General features: G+C 39.2%; 1 protein-coding gene across 2 annotated transcripts in view; it reads right to left on the reverse strand.

The window, feature by feature from the left end:
* Nucleotides 1-15,558, reverse strand: part of NFKB1 (nuclear factor kappa B subunit 1) — a gene marked incomplete at its 3' end in the record, with an annotated part of 57,332 nt that overhangs the window by 18,295 nt on the left and 23,479 nt on the right. For both annotated transcript variants that reach the window (XM_082282266.1, XM_082282265.1), the window contains exons 6-11: nucleotides 9,337-9,485; nucleotides 7,678-7,841; nucleotides 6,752-6,910; nucleotides 5,020-5,124; nucleotides 3,072-3,163; nucleotides 2,351-2,489 (exon numbers count right to left, since the gene is read on the reverse strand). In XM_082282266.1, coding sequence (XP_082138392.1) covers nucleotides 2,351-2,489; nucleotides 3,072-3,163; nucleotides 5,020-5,124; nucleotides 6,752-6,910; nucleotides 7,678-7,841; nucleotides 9,337-9,485 — 808 coding nt within the window. The remainder of the gene's footprint in view (nucleotides 1-2,350; nucleotides 2,490-3,071; nucleotides 3,164-5,019; nucleotides 5,125-6,751; nucleotides 6,911-7,677; nucleotides 7,842-9,336; nucleotides 9,486-15,558) is intronic.

Below are 15,558 nucleotides of genomic sequence, written 5' to 3' on the forward strand. Positions count from 1 at the left end.
GAAAGCACCACTACAGTTACAAGTTTATAAAGGAAAATGAAAAGTGTGGTAGAAGAGTCAACTTTCCTCAAGCTCCAAATAGCAGAAAATTTTTGTATGTACCAGAGCAGTGAGAACTCCTCTGAGAAACAAGCCAGGGCCAAGTCCCCAGTCAGACCAGCAGCATGGCTTGGGCCTGAGTGGTCTCCTCAGCTGTGTGCTCAGACTCAGGGGATGCATGTGGAGGTGTCTTGGGGGGCTCAGAACTTCCTCCAAAAGTGTCTCATGTACTTAGAGCCCTGGAGATTGTGGTCCCAAATTTCTTCAATGTCTAAGCCAAGGCATGAATCAGCATAAGTGCTCCAAATCACAAGTTTGTTCAAGAAAATTTGCCTTTGGGGAATATAAGCACAGGCTCTTCTTCCAAGCAAATCTACTTCAGAAATGGAGCCGTATCAGAGGATCACAAGGCACTTTGAGTTTCAACAGTGCAGAGTACCTGCAGTGCCCCTTGGCTTCTGTTTAAGGGATGGCAAGAAATGGTGAAAACTGTGCTTGCTTGAAATGATTTACTTAAAATATCATGACAGCCACTAGAACAAAGACAACTTATTTTCAGGCAGGGACATATTACTGTCAAACCATGCGGAGTAGCTGTAGAAAAAAAAAGCCTAAACTTATATTATAGTGTAAGTCCAAAATAAGACTTAGTCCCCTGGAAAGCAAACCACAAAGATTTAAAAGGACTATGCCCATGACTGGGGAAAGTGAAAATGTCATGACAAGAGCTACAAAAATAGGGATACAAATATTACATGGGTTAAAATCCAGTAGAACTGTTGAGAAAAGAACAAAGTATCATTTGTTTATTAAACCATCTAGTAGTTTTCAACAGCCATATGACAAAAAGAAATTTCATGCACAGGCACATCAGTCAGTGCATCAGATGAGACAGCTGACTACATGAGACAGTACACTGACAAATCCACGTGCATTGTTTCCAGGTACACATGATGAGTAAGTATGTATGCATGCATGCATCAGGCATACTCACACTGATGAGAGAAAACTCTAGAGAGCAATCTAGTCAGAGAAACAAAAAAATCCACATACGTGTGTCTAAGTTTGTGGGAACATTTGCAACAAGGGAAAAATATAGTTCCTAAATGGTAATTTCATTATTAGGTTGCATAGGGGATTTGAAAATGCACATAACAATGTTGAGCTAATTTTACTCGTGTAAGAGGCACATGAAAGAGGTTTGCTTCAAATCTGGCAACTTTGCTCTGCAGTTGTACACTTTGCTTCCCTTAGCACTTGTGCAAGAGGTTCCTGAAATCATTACTAAGAAGAAATCCTCTGGCAACTCTGAAAGCTTTCATGCTTTCTGCTATTTTATTCTAACAGTTGTGAAGTAGACTCACTTGGACCACCACCCTCCTCAGCTGTGCTGAGTGTCTCACCACTAATGCACATGTATTTTAGAGATTTTGACAGGGAATTGATTTCAACACAGCTCTACCTTAGGCACAGAAAACGTTCAAGATTAGAACTCAGTAGTGTAACCTGCAGGCAGGTAAACTGCTAAGCAGAAAGATTAACTTAATACAATGAAACACCAGTTATGACTTGGGCCTCAAGGCATTTCGATATCATCAACATTATTGATATTTAAGACTGTGACTGCCAGTGCCATTCCTGTCAAACATTTCAAATACAGACTTCAAAGGGCACAGATCTGCTGGTTAAACTTCTTTTCAGTAATAATTTAGGAAGCCGGTCCAATACCAACTATTCTACTTCTGCTAAGCTGCTAGAATTTTAAACACAAGAGATTGAAACAGCACTTTCCCTGCTCTCACAAGAAATGTCTTGGGCTTACTTTAGTATTACAGGCAATTGGAAAATTCAGAAACATCAGTGATGTTGGCGTGATGGTAAAAGGTGAGAACTGCAAAATATGTACCTTTTCCACCAGGCACCAAACAGGCTTTGGTTTAGGGTTTGATCTGAAAGCACTGACAGTAAAATCTCCTCAGGTATTATTAGGCAGAAACTCAGAGGAAGAGAGTGCCATCTACTGTATGGACGGGCATGTGTGCATATAGGGAACCTGCAAGGAACAAGCCTCACTTAGAAAATACACATGGATTTACTGCCTACCAGTCCTACAACAACACCTACAAAGTGCATTATAAAGCTACCACACTGCATACTGACTCTGCCCAAAACAAGAAGGCAAATGTATTTTCTAAAAGTAACAGCTAAAACCAAAAATTCCTCATCCAACCAGTCCTATCTTATTAAAAACGTTCCTAGGGACCCTACAGTTTTTCTGTTCCCAATCTATAAAACGAGTTTAATAAGTTACCTTTGATTTCCGGATAGTAGAGAAATGGCTTTGGTTCGCTTGTTTCTAGATCAGATTTCCTACGCAGTTGTACAAATACAGATGCTGGCTTTGTGATATTGACATCTCGGTACTTGGGTGTTTTGAACACAATAGCAAACTGTGAAGGAAACAAAGATAAGCATATCTATCACGGAGCATGGCTTTTGACAACTTGGCTTTTACATTTGTGCTATTTTGTAGGTGCTTGTTTATGGCTTGGAAGGCAAAGTTCAGAGCAAAGGGCTGTTACAGCAATAAGCTTCCATTTTAGTTTTCGGTTTCACTTCTGAGCTTGACTCCTAAAGCCTTTTGGGAAAGAGAGAACTACCATGCTAAATGCCACCACATCCCCTGTGGCAGTACTGCACCGTTTGTGTCCTCATCGTTTAGCATCTCTTCTGTGGCATTCTCAGTGTGTTCACAGGAGCTCTCAGAGTTGGTTTATATATCCTATCCAAATTTACACCAGTGCATGTTAAAGCAAGGGGGCTTTCTCCCAATTTCCTTGTACTGTATTCCTAGTTACCTAACAGATGTCTTTAAAGAACTGTTAAGTTTCTATTATTATTAGGAAGTAACCAACCAAAGAAGAGGTCAGTATGGGATACAGATGCTTTTACCTAATTTACTAACTATAACATAATGCTATCTTACAGAGATGGGATAATCATTAAGAAAGGACCAATGCTCAGTTACTTACCTGTCTATGTACATCCGTAGGAGAAAAATCTCCAAAGCCTTCCCATATACCACCATTCTCATCCTCTTCATAGAAACGTATCTGAATATCATCTACAAAGAACAAAAGAAATACTCTGGGATGCTTGTGCATTTGTTTAACCTTTGGCTATGGTTATTTCAGATAAAAATCAACATGGTTACTTTTTGGCTGGATGACAATACTACACAATACATCAATTACCTTTTATCTGTTTTGTGAAAACAGCAGAAATAACCCATTTTTGACATCAGGTTTAGATCAGCCTAATCCTAATGATTTCACTGAAGTTGCTTTTACTGAGCTGTAAAAAGAGAACTAGGTTCACATCATCTTCCTATTCTAGGGTTATAAAACATTCCAGAGGAGCCTTATTTGGAACAAACACGTAAGGAGGGGAGAACTGGAAGCATGAAATGTAGAAACCACCCTCTTTCCTCCAACAGTTTCAGTTCAAAAAACTGCAGCAAAACCTGAAGTGCCACAGTTCAAGTTCCGCTTGCTGCTGGCAGAGTGCCACAGTGGAGCTGCAGCTCAGAGACGTTGCGGGTGTGAGCGAGCAGTATGTCAGCAGGGATCCTTCACCCTGCAAACAGCACAGGCCAGAAACATGGCGCTTGGCTTCTGCTCCTCTAAACAAATTTTCTTTCATTCTCTTTGTATTTATTTGTTTATATTTTCAGGAAAAGCATCACACTAGTAAATTCCTTCCACAGCACTCCTGGTGAGAAAAAGCTAGAAAAAGCCTGTTTTCTCTTAGGGTGACTGAGGCAGGACAAGCTTCTGTAGCAGACAGACTGCTTCCCCTGGCCCACCACCTGCTAGTCTCAAGACTCTGAACCACCACTTCCAGTCCTGCTGTCCTGCACGCTCAAGTTCCTTCAGGCAGGAGGTTTCTGAAGGCAGTGAGGTCAGGGGAAACCCCAATCTGGCTGAGGGGAAACCCCACCTCAGGGCTTCCACTGAGTCAGACATTTATTTATTTATTTTGTGCGTCAGAGTTATGCTTTATCTCAGTCCTTCTGATGGCAGAGGGTAGATGCACTATTGAAAGAAAATAGTTCTTTCAAAGTCCCTAAAAGCCCCCAAAGCTTTCTCTCTTCCCTAAGTGGTAGAAGGGCATTTACAAGAAAGACATATGGAAAAGGACAGCCTGCATCAACAGAAAATGTCACTGTGTTTTTAACAACATGTGCAGGGACTGATGCCAAACAGATGAGAACAGGGCACCCACTCTACCATGTAATCTACACCAGGGTGTCTCAAGTACTACCTGTAGCTGAAAAATACAAAGGATCTTCCTCGCTCCCAAATTTTTTCTTTTTACTTAGCCCAAATATCACCAACCCACATTTAACTATTATCTTCCAATACAAAAACAAAGTATCCTAATCCACACTGCCGAATTCTGACACATTCAAAGCCACGAGCAGAGAAAATGAACCTGCGAGAAGCATCTGTTTGCACTGAGTAACCTCTACCATAACCATATAAAAATGAAGTTATTAGCAGCAGTGCTGAACACATTAAGCTCCCATCCATGGCTAACAGAGAACGCTCATACTTACTCTTTACAATCAGGAACTTAGTAATAAATCAGAAACTTTAGAATAATTCAGAGCAGGTGTTAGTTAATGGAGTCAAACATCACCCAGTACCCACCACCCCTCAAAATTCCAGAACATGGGCAAGGGCAGAAACTTGAGAAGAACAAAGATGATCACATGGTCAAGAGAAGCTGAATTTGCTTTGCAATAGACTATTTGGATTTATTACATCTCTGGACTGCTGGCTTGACTTCCAGAAAGGCTGAGTGCTTACAAATTCTACTGTACTATCAGAGTGAGAGAACACTAAAGACAGCACAGAAGGCTTCATGTGTACTCCAGATGAACACCCTGATGTGCCTTACAATACTCATGATTCTTACCTTTCTGAACCTTGTCACACAGCAGGTAAATTTCTTCCCCTCCTGTCACACACCCTGCTGTTCTGTCCATTCTTACAATTTTTAGGTTGGAGGCATTGGGAGCTTCTATTGAAAGGGAAGATTAAAAACAACGCTTATGCTCATAACAGATTTAGATCAAAAAAACACCCAACCAAGCACAACACACAGAAATGCAATAGAAAGACAAGGCTCCAATACAAAATACCTGAATTTGTTTGTGTTTTTTTAAACATGGATAAATCAAGGGCTTTTCATATGTAAGACAATCTTGTATCTTCTAAGTTTTGCCTGAACTGTGAACTACAAAATAAGGTCCCCAGCCATTCCAGCACAATTACAGCACTAGCAAAATAACCCAGCAGTGACCTGCATCCAGGACCCCGCACTAGTACTCATTTCATGACAACAGGGCCATGCAAGAGAATGTAATTTTTTCTTCCCTGCTTTCTGACAGAGTGACACTCTTGAGAGCTGTTTCCTGTTTCTCACTATCTACAGTGCTTTGCTTTACACTGTGGCTTACTTGAAAGCATGCCAGTTTTTGGCCAGTACACTGGACTGTGATAAAAAAGCCCATGTCCACAGAGCCTAGTAGAGGCATTAAGAGACAACTATTGGTTCTCAATACAGAACTATCATCTGAAAAGTGAAAGCAGCTGTGACAGGCAAGTTATGGTACCACAAGTTATGTCTGTTCTGCAAGGAAGACTTGAATGGTGCCAATGAAGTATTCAAAAAATCCCCCAAACAAAACCCAAGAAAAATCTTTTGAAATTAGCAGTCAAGAATTCACCTTGGGAGATCAGAAACTAGTAACTGCCACCTGTGTAGCAACTTACAACAGCAGAAACATGCATACAAAATGTCCCCTTTGTTTGTCTCCTTAGTTTAGGACAGAATTTTTGACATCGCTACATTTCCCAATTAACAGCAAGAAGCAGACTGTAGTAGAATAATTTCATTTAATACCTTTTGATCTAGACTTTGTACTTAAAAAACAATGATATAGACACAACTGGTGCACAAAGGAAAAAAAAAGGTACTTTTTCTGAGTCATTACAGAATGACTATCAAGAACATGGGAATCCACAGCTTCAGCAAGGACAACTCAGGCAGCAGAAAGGGTTCAAGTAAGATGAGTCAGTATAATTTAATAGCATGGAGGAAAACATGAAGTGAAAAAATTCTCATAGAAAAAAGACAGAGGGATGCTCTAAAAAATACTGGCAGATCTAAAGGAACTGGATTGAGAACTGCGGTTATCTTTTAAAATACGGACAAGCAGATGGTTTGCAAAACTGAAAGGTGTCAAATTCTCAACCAAGATAGAAGCAAAGTAATTTTTTTCCTCACATCTCGTGTGACAACATTTTGTCACAGAAAGCAACTGAAAACTCCGCAAAATTCAAGCCCTTCTTATGGATATAACAAGAATTTACAAAACCCTCATAATAAAAGTGGCAGGATTAAACATGCTAACAGCAAAATAAAATCTTCCTCTATGGCTTACATCACCATTAAAACCAGAATGATACCGTATGTACTTGGGCAGACATGGGGCTAACTATGCATGGGCTCCTTACTTGTTATTCATCAAATACCAGGCAGGCAGGGCTACATGAGTCTATGTCCAGCAATATCTACCTGTCATTTCTGTGTGTACAAAAGCTTGCCCCTTATTAAAAAAGTAATTAAAGCCAAATATACTTACTGCTGTCATATATTGCATCCGATATAACGGGATCAAGTTTCCGTGTGAAGCTGCCGTTGCTGTCAGGAAGAAAGGCTGTGAACATGAGCCGCACCACGCTGAGATCCATTTCCTTGGTCTGCTGGATGGCTGCCTGGCGGATGATTTCTCTCTCCCGTTCTGGAATTGACACACAGAGGAATTAACAAAAGGGGTAGGCACCCCTAACAAGACAGAGAGAACAAACAAACATCCAAAGGCATGGATAGTGAGGAAATGTCTTTTATGTTTAGCATTCATCAGGTTTTCCCTTTCTAAGCAGAGAGGAGCAGCTATTCAAATTATACTGCATTCATCCTGCAGTTTGTGCATCAGACCTTATTTAACTATAATTAAAAGACAGACAGAAAATTAGTATTTTCTGCTCTCACTTGATAAAGGTTGTGAAAAGGACAAAGGCCACCACTAAGGACACCAGAATTCCTGGTGTTAAGAGTGATAAAAAGAAAGCTGGCCCCTCTCTACAGTACCTGAAAGCAACACAGACCACAGGTTTTACAGGGATATGGGTGAAATGTAGCTGAATGGAACAGCGTTCTCAAAAGGAGGTCCCTAAGTTAATTAAGGATATCATGCCTTGCTGCAGTAATGCAAAATTACTCTATCTAAGAGTTCATCAGACAGCATAAGAGTCACGGAATACAGGGGCAGAGGTGGGTATAGGCAGCTGTGGAAGGAAGTTTCTCTATTCTCATGTATGTGTTGACAGCAGACTCCTTCCTTCAGATTCCCTAAAACACGGCAACATTACACCACCTCTTAAAAGCACATAGATATTGGCTGTTGTCCCACACAACACCTTTTTCTGGCTAAGAATCTATGTTTTCAGAAGCTCAGCCTGTTTCTAGTAAAAGATCAATTAAAACCAGGCCATCATTTCTACATACCAGTTAGCTGCCTGTCTCCACATCCTTCTGCCTGCAGATAGCTGAGTTCCGGATGCACCAGGAGTCCCGGGTTGTATCCCTTCTTGCAAGCATCTATCATGCGTGTTTCCAGAGTCTCTAACACTTTCTTCTTTGTGACATGAAGTATTCCAAGATTTGCAAACCTGCCAAATTTTGATGGAGGGAATTATTTTCTTAATGCTTTAGGCCAGAGCTGCAGCAGGCAGCCTTTCTCTTACCAGAGGCAGATACACAACCGAAGTGTACAGAAGGACTCTACAGGCATACTTAGGCACTATTAGTGTTTGAGGGAAAATTTCCATCAAGAAAAATTCAGCCAAGATCACAAAATATGTAAAAAGTCCACCGCTATATGACAGCGATTGTATAGGTGCACTTTCCTATGGCATAAGCAGTAATCTGCCAGGCTTCAGACTTCCACTGTGAAAGCAACTTACAGAACACTGGAAAATCTGGTAGTCATACTTTGTTTGCTGCATCTTTGGCAATGACATTAATATGTCATTCTGTATGTCTGTTAAGCAGAGTATGCTCCATCTGTTCAAAATGGTTTGGAGAGCAAGCTAAGAGGCTGAAAACAGTGCAATATTTTCCAAAGGAAATGTTTTAAGCAAGGCTCTGGTCATTCTGCAAGACACTCTGGGTATCCATTTGAATGAAAAATTCCATAATACAAGGTGTGCTTTTGTAAAAATCTCCTGGCACATTTAAAAATCAGTTAGATCTGGAAGTATGAAAACAAGACAATAACTCAATTTTCATGTAGGTCAAGTGAGGACAGGAAAGCTGTTTCTAAACATCTGATGAAAAACAAGACAGGTTAGAAAATGAGCCAAACTTTTCAAGATGAAAAGGAGCATTTGAAATAAAGCTATTTAAATTGTTGTGCGCGGTAAAGTCAGTGCACTGGGCTTGGACATCAAAAGTTACAGTTTAGAAGAATCTCTCTCTCCCAACCTTCTCAGCTTTTTAAACTTCATCATCTTCACCAACAAAGACATTCTTGAGATCACAGAACTAAAACTCACAGCCAGCATGAAACCTGATCTAAGCCTGAAAACATGGTTGGGAGCTTCAGCTCCATTTACCGATGTAAACAATTATTCTTTCAAATTAAACAAGAACAGCCCAACTACAATTTCACTACAGTCTTGCTGCTTTAAACTTTAAAAGTTTGACTTATGCAGTATTTTCATGTTTATACATGTCTTGCATTAATTTCAAATCTACTAATCCTATTTTCTTAATGCTTCTCATTACATTTCTGTTGACAGGTTTCAATAAAAGTAAAATATTGATCAAAATGGCAACAAAACAGTAACATTAATTTTAGTCCCTTCTCTGATCAAAACTACTTACATTTAAAGAATGGACTTAAAATACAAATTTGCACTGTACGCCAAGAGATAAAAACTCTACAAATTATAAGTAGAAATTAGTTACTTAAACTTACTGAGCTTGCTTAGGAGAAATTCTACAAAGGTGTACAAAAACCCCAATAAATTTTCTATTTATGATACAAACAGAACAGAGATCAGAGCGTGAAGACGAGTGCTCCCCAGAGCTGCCTCTTTAGAAGTATTTTTGTATTGATGCTTTCCCCACAGCGCAGGTTTACAGAGGAGTCCCCAGCCTTACCCTACAACCATGTCCTTAGGTCCTGCGTTAACCGTGCACACTCCGTCTTCGCAGAATTTACCCACCAAGCTGTGAGCGTGTAAATGGACGTATTTCCCATTTGTTACTAACTGGACAATTACTTTTGCAGGTCCAACATAGTTGCAGATCTGTAAATAAATATTAAAAAATGTGGGATAGTTTGCCTACTATTTTTCTTAAATGGAACAAGCAATGATTTCAGTTGAGTATTTTCTGTCAGCTAACTACAACCAAGTTTACATAGGAGAAATGTGTATGCATTTCTTCATGAAAAACAAATGGCAAACTAACTGTACCAGATCATCACTTTATTTTGCAATTAAACTTGACATGCAAATGGCAGAAGTACTGACCAGAAAAGCTAAAGGAAAGCCTCGTCTGTTTCCAAAAACATGAATCTCAGATTTACATTCTGGCCATCTACTTCACATTGCTCTCCCTAAGTTTCAATCAGTACACTGAATTCACAATAAACACTGTCACCCATGAAGAAGCATAGAGAAAATGTATGTATTGAACAAAAAACCCTGCACTGTTTTGCCCAATTCAAAAAGACTTTAAAAACTATTTTTAAACATGATGATTGTTTTAAAACATTTTGGCTTCATTACAATGACTCTTCAGGTAGAGATTTTACAGTGAATAAATTCTATATTAATAAGCATTTTGTTAGTTCAATATGCTTCATCAACACATACTATCCAGTCCAGTAAACATCTCCCTTAAGTGTACACAAGGATATACAATAAATTCCCACCTAGGATTTTGCTGGATGAGAACTACGATAAACTGTGTGCTTTCTTTCATATACTCAACTCTGAAAGCCTACAAAGCCTTTTTTTCCCCCATGCCATAGTTTCTAATCACCATACATTTTTCACAGCTTTTAACAAAACCATCATGTCAAACAATGCATCAAAAACACATCTAAAAGTACTAATAACATACCATACTGGTAAGTTATTTGCTTTACATATGTTATTTAGAACGTTATTTTCTCTCCTCACTCCAAGGCAGTTATGGGTTATGCACTTTCAAATTATGCTGAACATAAAATTACCCCACTTTTTAAAAAGCAAACATTACCTTCCCTTCCAATTCACTTAATTAACCCTTTTATCAATGTTGGGCTTTTCCCCCTCCTCCTCTAATTTTTCTTCTAATTTGCCTTGGGCAAAGTTCTTTGTATTACAGCAGCTTATAGATCTAATCAACCAAGGTATTAAAGGATCATGATAAACATTAAAGTGATGAATCAGTGATGAACTGAATATTTAAGGTTATATTGTTGATAAAATGTTGATAGTGAGGGATTGCCTCCATTTCACCACATTACTGAGTCCTGCTAGCTTCCCTTCACTCCAGTTAACCCCTCTCTTGAACCCATTCCATCACAGCTGAAACACTTTGCATATGTACAATGCATGCCCTCCCTGCCTTCCTATTCACTGCTGAAAGCAAAAAAAATCCCAACTACAAAAAAGTTGTTCCAGGAGGAGCAGGTGTGCAAAAGCCCTCTCATTACCCACTCCTGCTGGTTAACTGTATAATAGTGCAGTAATGTGCATTTTACAAGTGGCAGTTTCTAAAATACAAGGCTCATGCTTCCCTCCTGTTTCCACATTGAAATCTCTTCTGGACTGAAATAATACAGAGATGCAGAATCATCACTGCTGAACTATTTCTGTCATTTACCAGCAGGGAGAAAATTCCTATGTACCTTTCACAAAGTCATCTGAAAATAAAAACGACTGTGTTTGGTGCTATAGTATGGCACCACCACTGCTACCATTAAGTTTTCAAAAAGGTAGCTTTAAAAAAATTCTTTTCATTTTACTCGTCACTGAACAAGCTTTCCCTACTACAAAGCTCCCAGCGCATCTGCAGCGCTATATTCACTATGAGTAATATCAGTGTTCTGGTATCTCATCAGAAAAGTTCAAGACAATCCTTCATCAGCTGTAGAAACCACAGTGAAAATGGAGGCAGGAGTGCTGCATGTCAAGGACTTTCCAGCCTCTGAAAGCAGAACACAGAACTGCAGTGGTAACCAGATTGCAATCTCCCCCTGTTACTCAGCTCAGCATGATCTTTGCAGTCACTCTCTCTCAGTGGAAAAACAAAAGGGCTCTTAAAACGTAATACCTTATGTAGGTCATAAGGCAAAAAAGGACTACTTTTGTCATCCAGTCTGATGTCCTATGCTGCAAAGGGGACAGAATGTCTCTGAACCATCTTCCACCTTTACTTCTTACAGACTTTCCTTTGATTTTGAGTCATTCGGGGTAACTTGGTGCCCAGGAAAATAGTCTGAGTGGTTAAATATACTCATGTACCATAAATTAAGTCTGAAATAACTTTTCAGTATCCTTGAATCATGCCACAATTTCAGAATAATTTAAAATTTATTCTGGCACTAAGGTATCCAAATAACTATCAGCTTTGGCATAGGAACTTAAGAAACACTATCAAAGGCCTGAAAAGGTAGAAGATATGTTACAGTGCTGAATAGGGATTATGGTTTTGACACAAAAACATAGACTCAGCATGAGGGGGAGATAGCATGTGGGTGCGGTACAGCTCAAAATCAGAGTTGTGATCCAAAGAATAGCTACAGAACTTCAAATTAAAGGTGAGGGGAAAAAAGAAAATAAGGAGTTCCTGGGCAGAGTATAGCTGTAATACTTGATTACATCCTATACTGAAGCAGCATTCAATTGATCTGATAAAGTTAAAAGGCTGCAGGCTTACATTTATTTGCTGTTTCTGTTTGAGAGATCTGTCTGAAAGATTAAAAGACTCTGTGAACTCGAAATTGAGTCAATTTCAAGACAAGAGTAGAAGGTTTTTTCAGTTATTTCATGTTCTCCTGCAATCCAGACCCCTGCCAATTTTTATACGTTCTGAAACTTCACAAAAACTTCATAAGAACATTTTCATACTTCAAAGATGTTTTTTCCAGTTACTCTTACATGCAAGAAATGAAACCAACTGGTCAACAACAGGAGCAAATGATGGAAAAGACCACGTCAAACCTACAACACCAACACTTACAAAAACACCTATGTCTCTTTCCAATCCCTGTTACAGCAACTACAGCCCCAGCCCCAGCCCCACCTAACCTTCAGAGTGGGACTACTGTGGTCCTCGATACACACATACAAGAAGTGTTCCACAGATGAGGCATCACTCACTCTTTATAAACAGCCTGTTTTTACACAGCAGTATCACACTTTTTTTCACTTGCTAATTAAAGACAAAATATTTCAGATGTGGTACAAACTGTGTAGGCAACTGAATACTTACTTAACAGACTTAAGAAAAAGCACTGTAAAGTAATTTAAACCAATGGGAGCTGAAGATCTTCTGATCCTCTGACTGTGAGGTCACTCTAGTGACAAAAATACAGAGCTAGGTGCTCTGCTTTACAAGCCCAACTAAAGCGATTCAGTGCCACCTATTCAGCCAAATCAACCATAGCAATAAAAAGCTCAAATCTCACCGAAGTTAGCCTTGGCTGAACTTGGTTCAGTACAGATTTTTAAGAGCAGTAAAGATTTAAAACAAAAAGTCTTCTTTTTCTTGTCTCATGTTTATTCTTTAATTCAGCTGTTAGGTGATTTTTTAATTTGTAATAATTAGGTGATTTAATATAGCAATCTATATCACCCTACGATTTAATTTCTGTGGGGAGGGGGGAAGCAAATAAATATGCTCCTTCTGTCACCAAGGCTCATCAACAAAGTAACTTGACTAATTTTCCATAAATTCTCCTCCTGAACTCGAAGTAAATGTGCTGAAATCCCTGATTTCAATAGGAAGTCTTATCTCCAGACTGAGGTATAATTTGGGATAGCCCCAGGACACGACTGGCTGGGCAGTTCTGTCAGTGTGCCTGGGCTCAGGGCTGCCTCACTGGTGTGCAGCTTCGATTCGTAAGCCAAAGTGCACCATGCCCAAACTCTTCTGCAGAGAGATGGTGCTCTTATCTCGGGCACACCTCTAAACTCCGGGCTGGAGCTCATTTACATCCAGCTCGCAGAAAACATGCAATTAGAGACTGCAGCCACCCACGTGGATTTGCCCCCAAGGAGATGAAAATTCAGGACATTTCCTTCACCCCATTGTTTTCGGCAAATTCTTGTCACAGCTAAAACTGGATCAAGCACTTCAGTGTAAAACATGGATCTGCCCACACTAACAGCAGTATGGCAAGATCAGGACACACACGGTAAACGTGTAAGGCCAGTGGAAATTTTCTATGCAAGTTTTCTCACATTTTTTCAAATATATAAAAACCAAGAAAACTATAAATAAAAAAATTTAGATAGTTAAGTATGCTGATGACAATATTAGACTTCCCTGTTTTATCCTTTCTTTTTATACTGCTGATTGCTTTTTCCCCTGGACAAAAAGGTAATGATGAATAAGCAGCTCAGCAGCTTTGATTTCAACTGTTCCAGACAGCAAAATTTTCCAGCATTGTGTGTGGATGAAAATGAAATTTAAATAAAGAATTTTAGGTTGCAATAATGAAACATATTGTAACATATGCATTATCTACAACTTCTCTGCTCTTCATAATGACATGCAAAGTTATATAGAATCCTCTGAATATGCAAGATGTTTTCTACATATTAGGATTACTGTTAGCAAAGACAGGGCTAAACAAAGGAACATAATGCCATAAATCATTAAGATAAATTAATCCCGTTTCTGGTATTATAGAAAAAGATACACTGTTATCTAGACTCCATCTGTCAGGACTGTTCTGCTAAACAAGCGGTTTTACATCAATTCCACCTTGCTGGCCAGCGCAGATTTGCTTCAAGTGTAAAGACTGGCATTGCAGAACTGCTACATTAACTCCTGACCTACACCATCTACTAATATACTATACAGGAAGAGTTTAAACATGTAACTAAATACCAAAACATCTTGCTTAGAGACATAGCAAAGTCTTCAATGCCGCAGCCTTTACATGAGAGATAGGTTTTGATGTGTTCCAGCTTAGTTATGAGTTAGTGATGGTGCAGGGAGATTAAAAAAAGGGTGAAATTGAACAGTCCACATTATGCAAGAAGTCACATCACATAAATGTTTCTTTTGGCCTCCAATCCATAATCCTATGAAAACAGAGTAGGGAGACTGCAATGGTTTTTTGTGCACTGGAGATGTCTAGTTTCAGGACATCCCATGATAGCTACTGGTAAATTTTGAGAGAGCTGGCCAAGCACAAAGGAGATCCCAACATGAGCTGCACTGACCACACCACAGCCAAGGGTTTAAATATCTGTCACAAAACCTCCTTTTTTACAGTACAGCCAAAGCTCATGCTACTGTCCTTTCACTGCACTGTGATTAACTAATGTAGGTTTTATAGTGAAAACACTGCCAAAAGAATAAAAAAAAAAAACCAAAAAAAAATCAAATCAAAACAAAAAAAAACCCCAACACAACAAAAATAGCAATTTTCAATTGTGCTCCCCTCAGTTATGACAAAGTGAGCACATTCTGACAAAACACAGAAGAGACTTACAGGAAAAGGTGTGAAACACTTCTGTCTTTACTGGCACCACTTGAATCAAGAACAGGCTCTAACAAGCAATGGCCTTGAGGAATTTACTTGTGTTCCCTTGCCAGCCTCTCCCAGCAGGTGTTGCCATGTGGGGATTTGTACTAGAAAAAAAAACCCAGATGCACAGAATAGGATGGGAGGGAGGGGAAGAGATGTATGTGTGTAAGTTCTACATGAAATTAAAAAGTGATGATCAATGAAATTAGAAGGTTTGACGGAAAGACGAAGAACATTCGGCTTTCTAGTTCACTCAAGAAATTCCATTTCCTCTATAGCTCCTTGTCATGCTACTGTGTGACATATCACACCTTTATAAAGCATCACTTGTATTATTACCATTACAGATTGAATTGGAATCCAAAGATCTGGCTCAGCTGAAGTAAATGATTTTATACCTGAACATGCCAGTGAATTTAATTCATTGGTTCATCATTACTGTTAACATAGGAAAGAGAAAAGCAAGTGGATTATTTGCCTGGGCTAGTAATTTTTCCTAAGAGTTTTGCAAGGCTATATGAAATCAGCTTTCCCAGCTTCTTCTCAATTCACAAGACTAAAGCCTAGGCTACCTCAGCCCATGCTGATTATTTTCCATTATGTTATGTTTATACTGATTCATTAGG

This window comes from Coloeus monedula, assembly GCF_965178545.1.
Source record: "Coloeus monedula genome assembly, chromosome: 5".
NCBI classification, from domain to species: domain Eukaryota; kingdom Metazoa; phylum Chordata; class Aves; order Passeriformes; family Corvidae; genus Coloeus; species Coloeus monedula.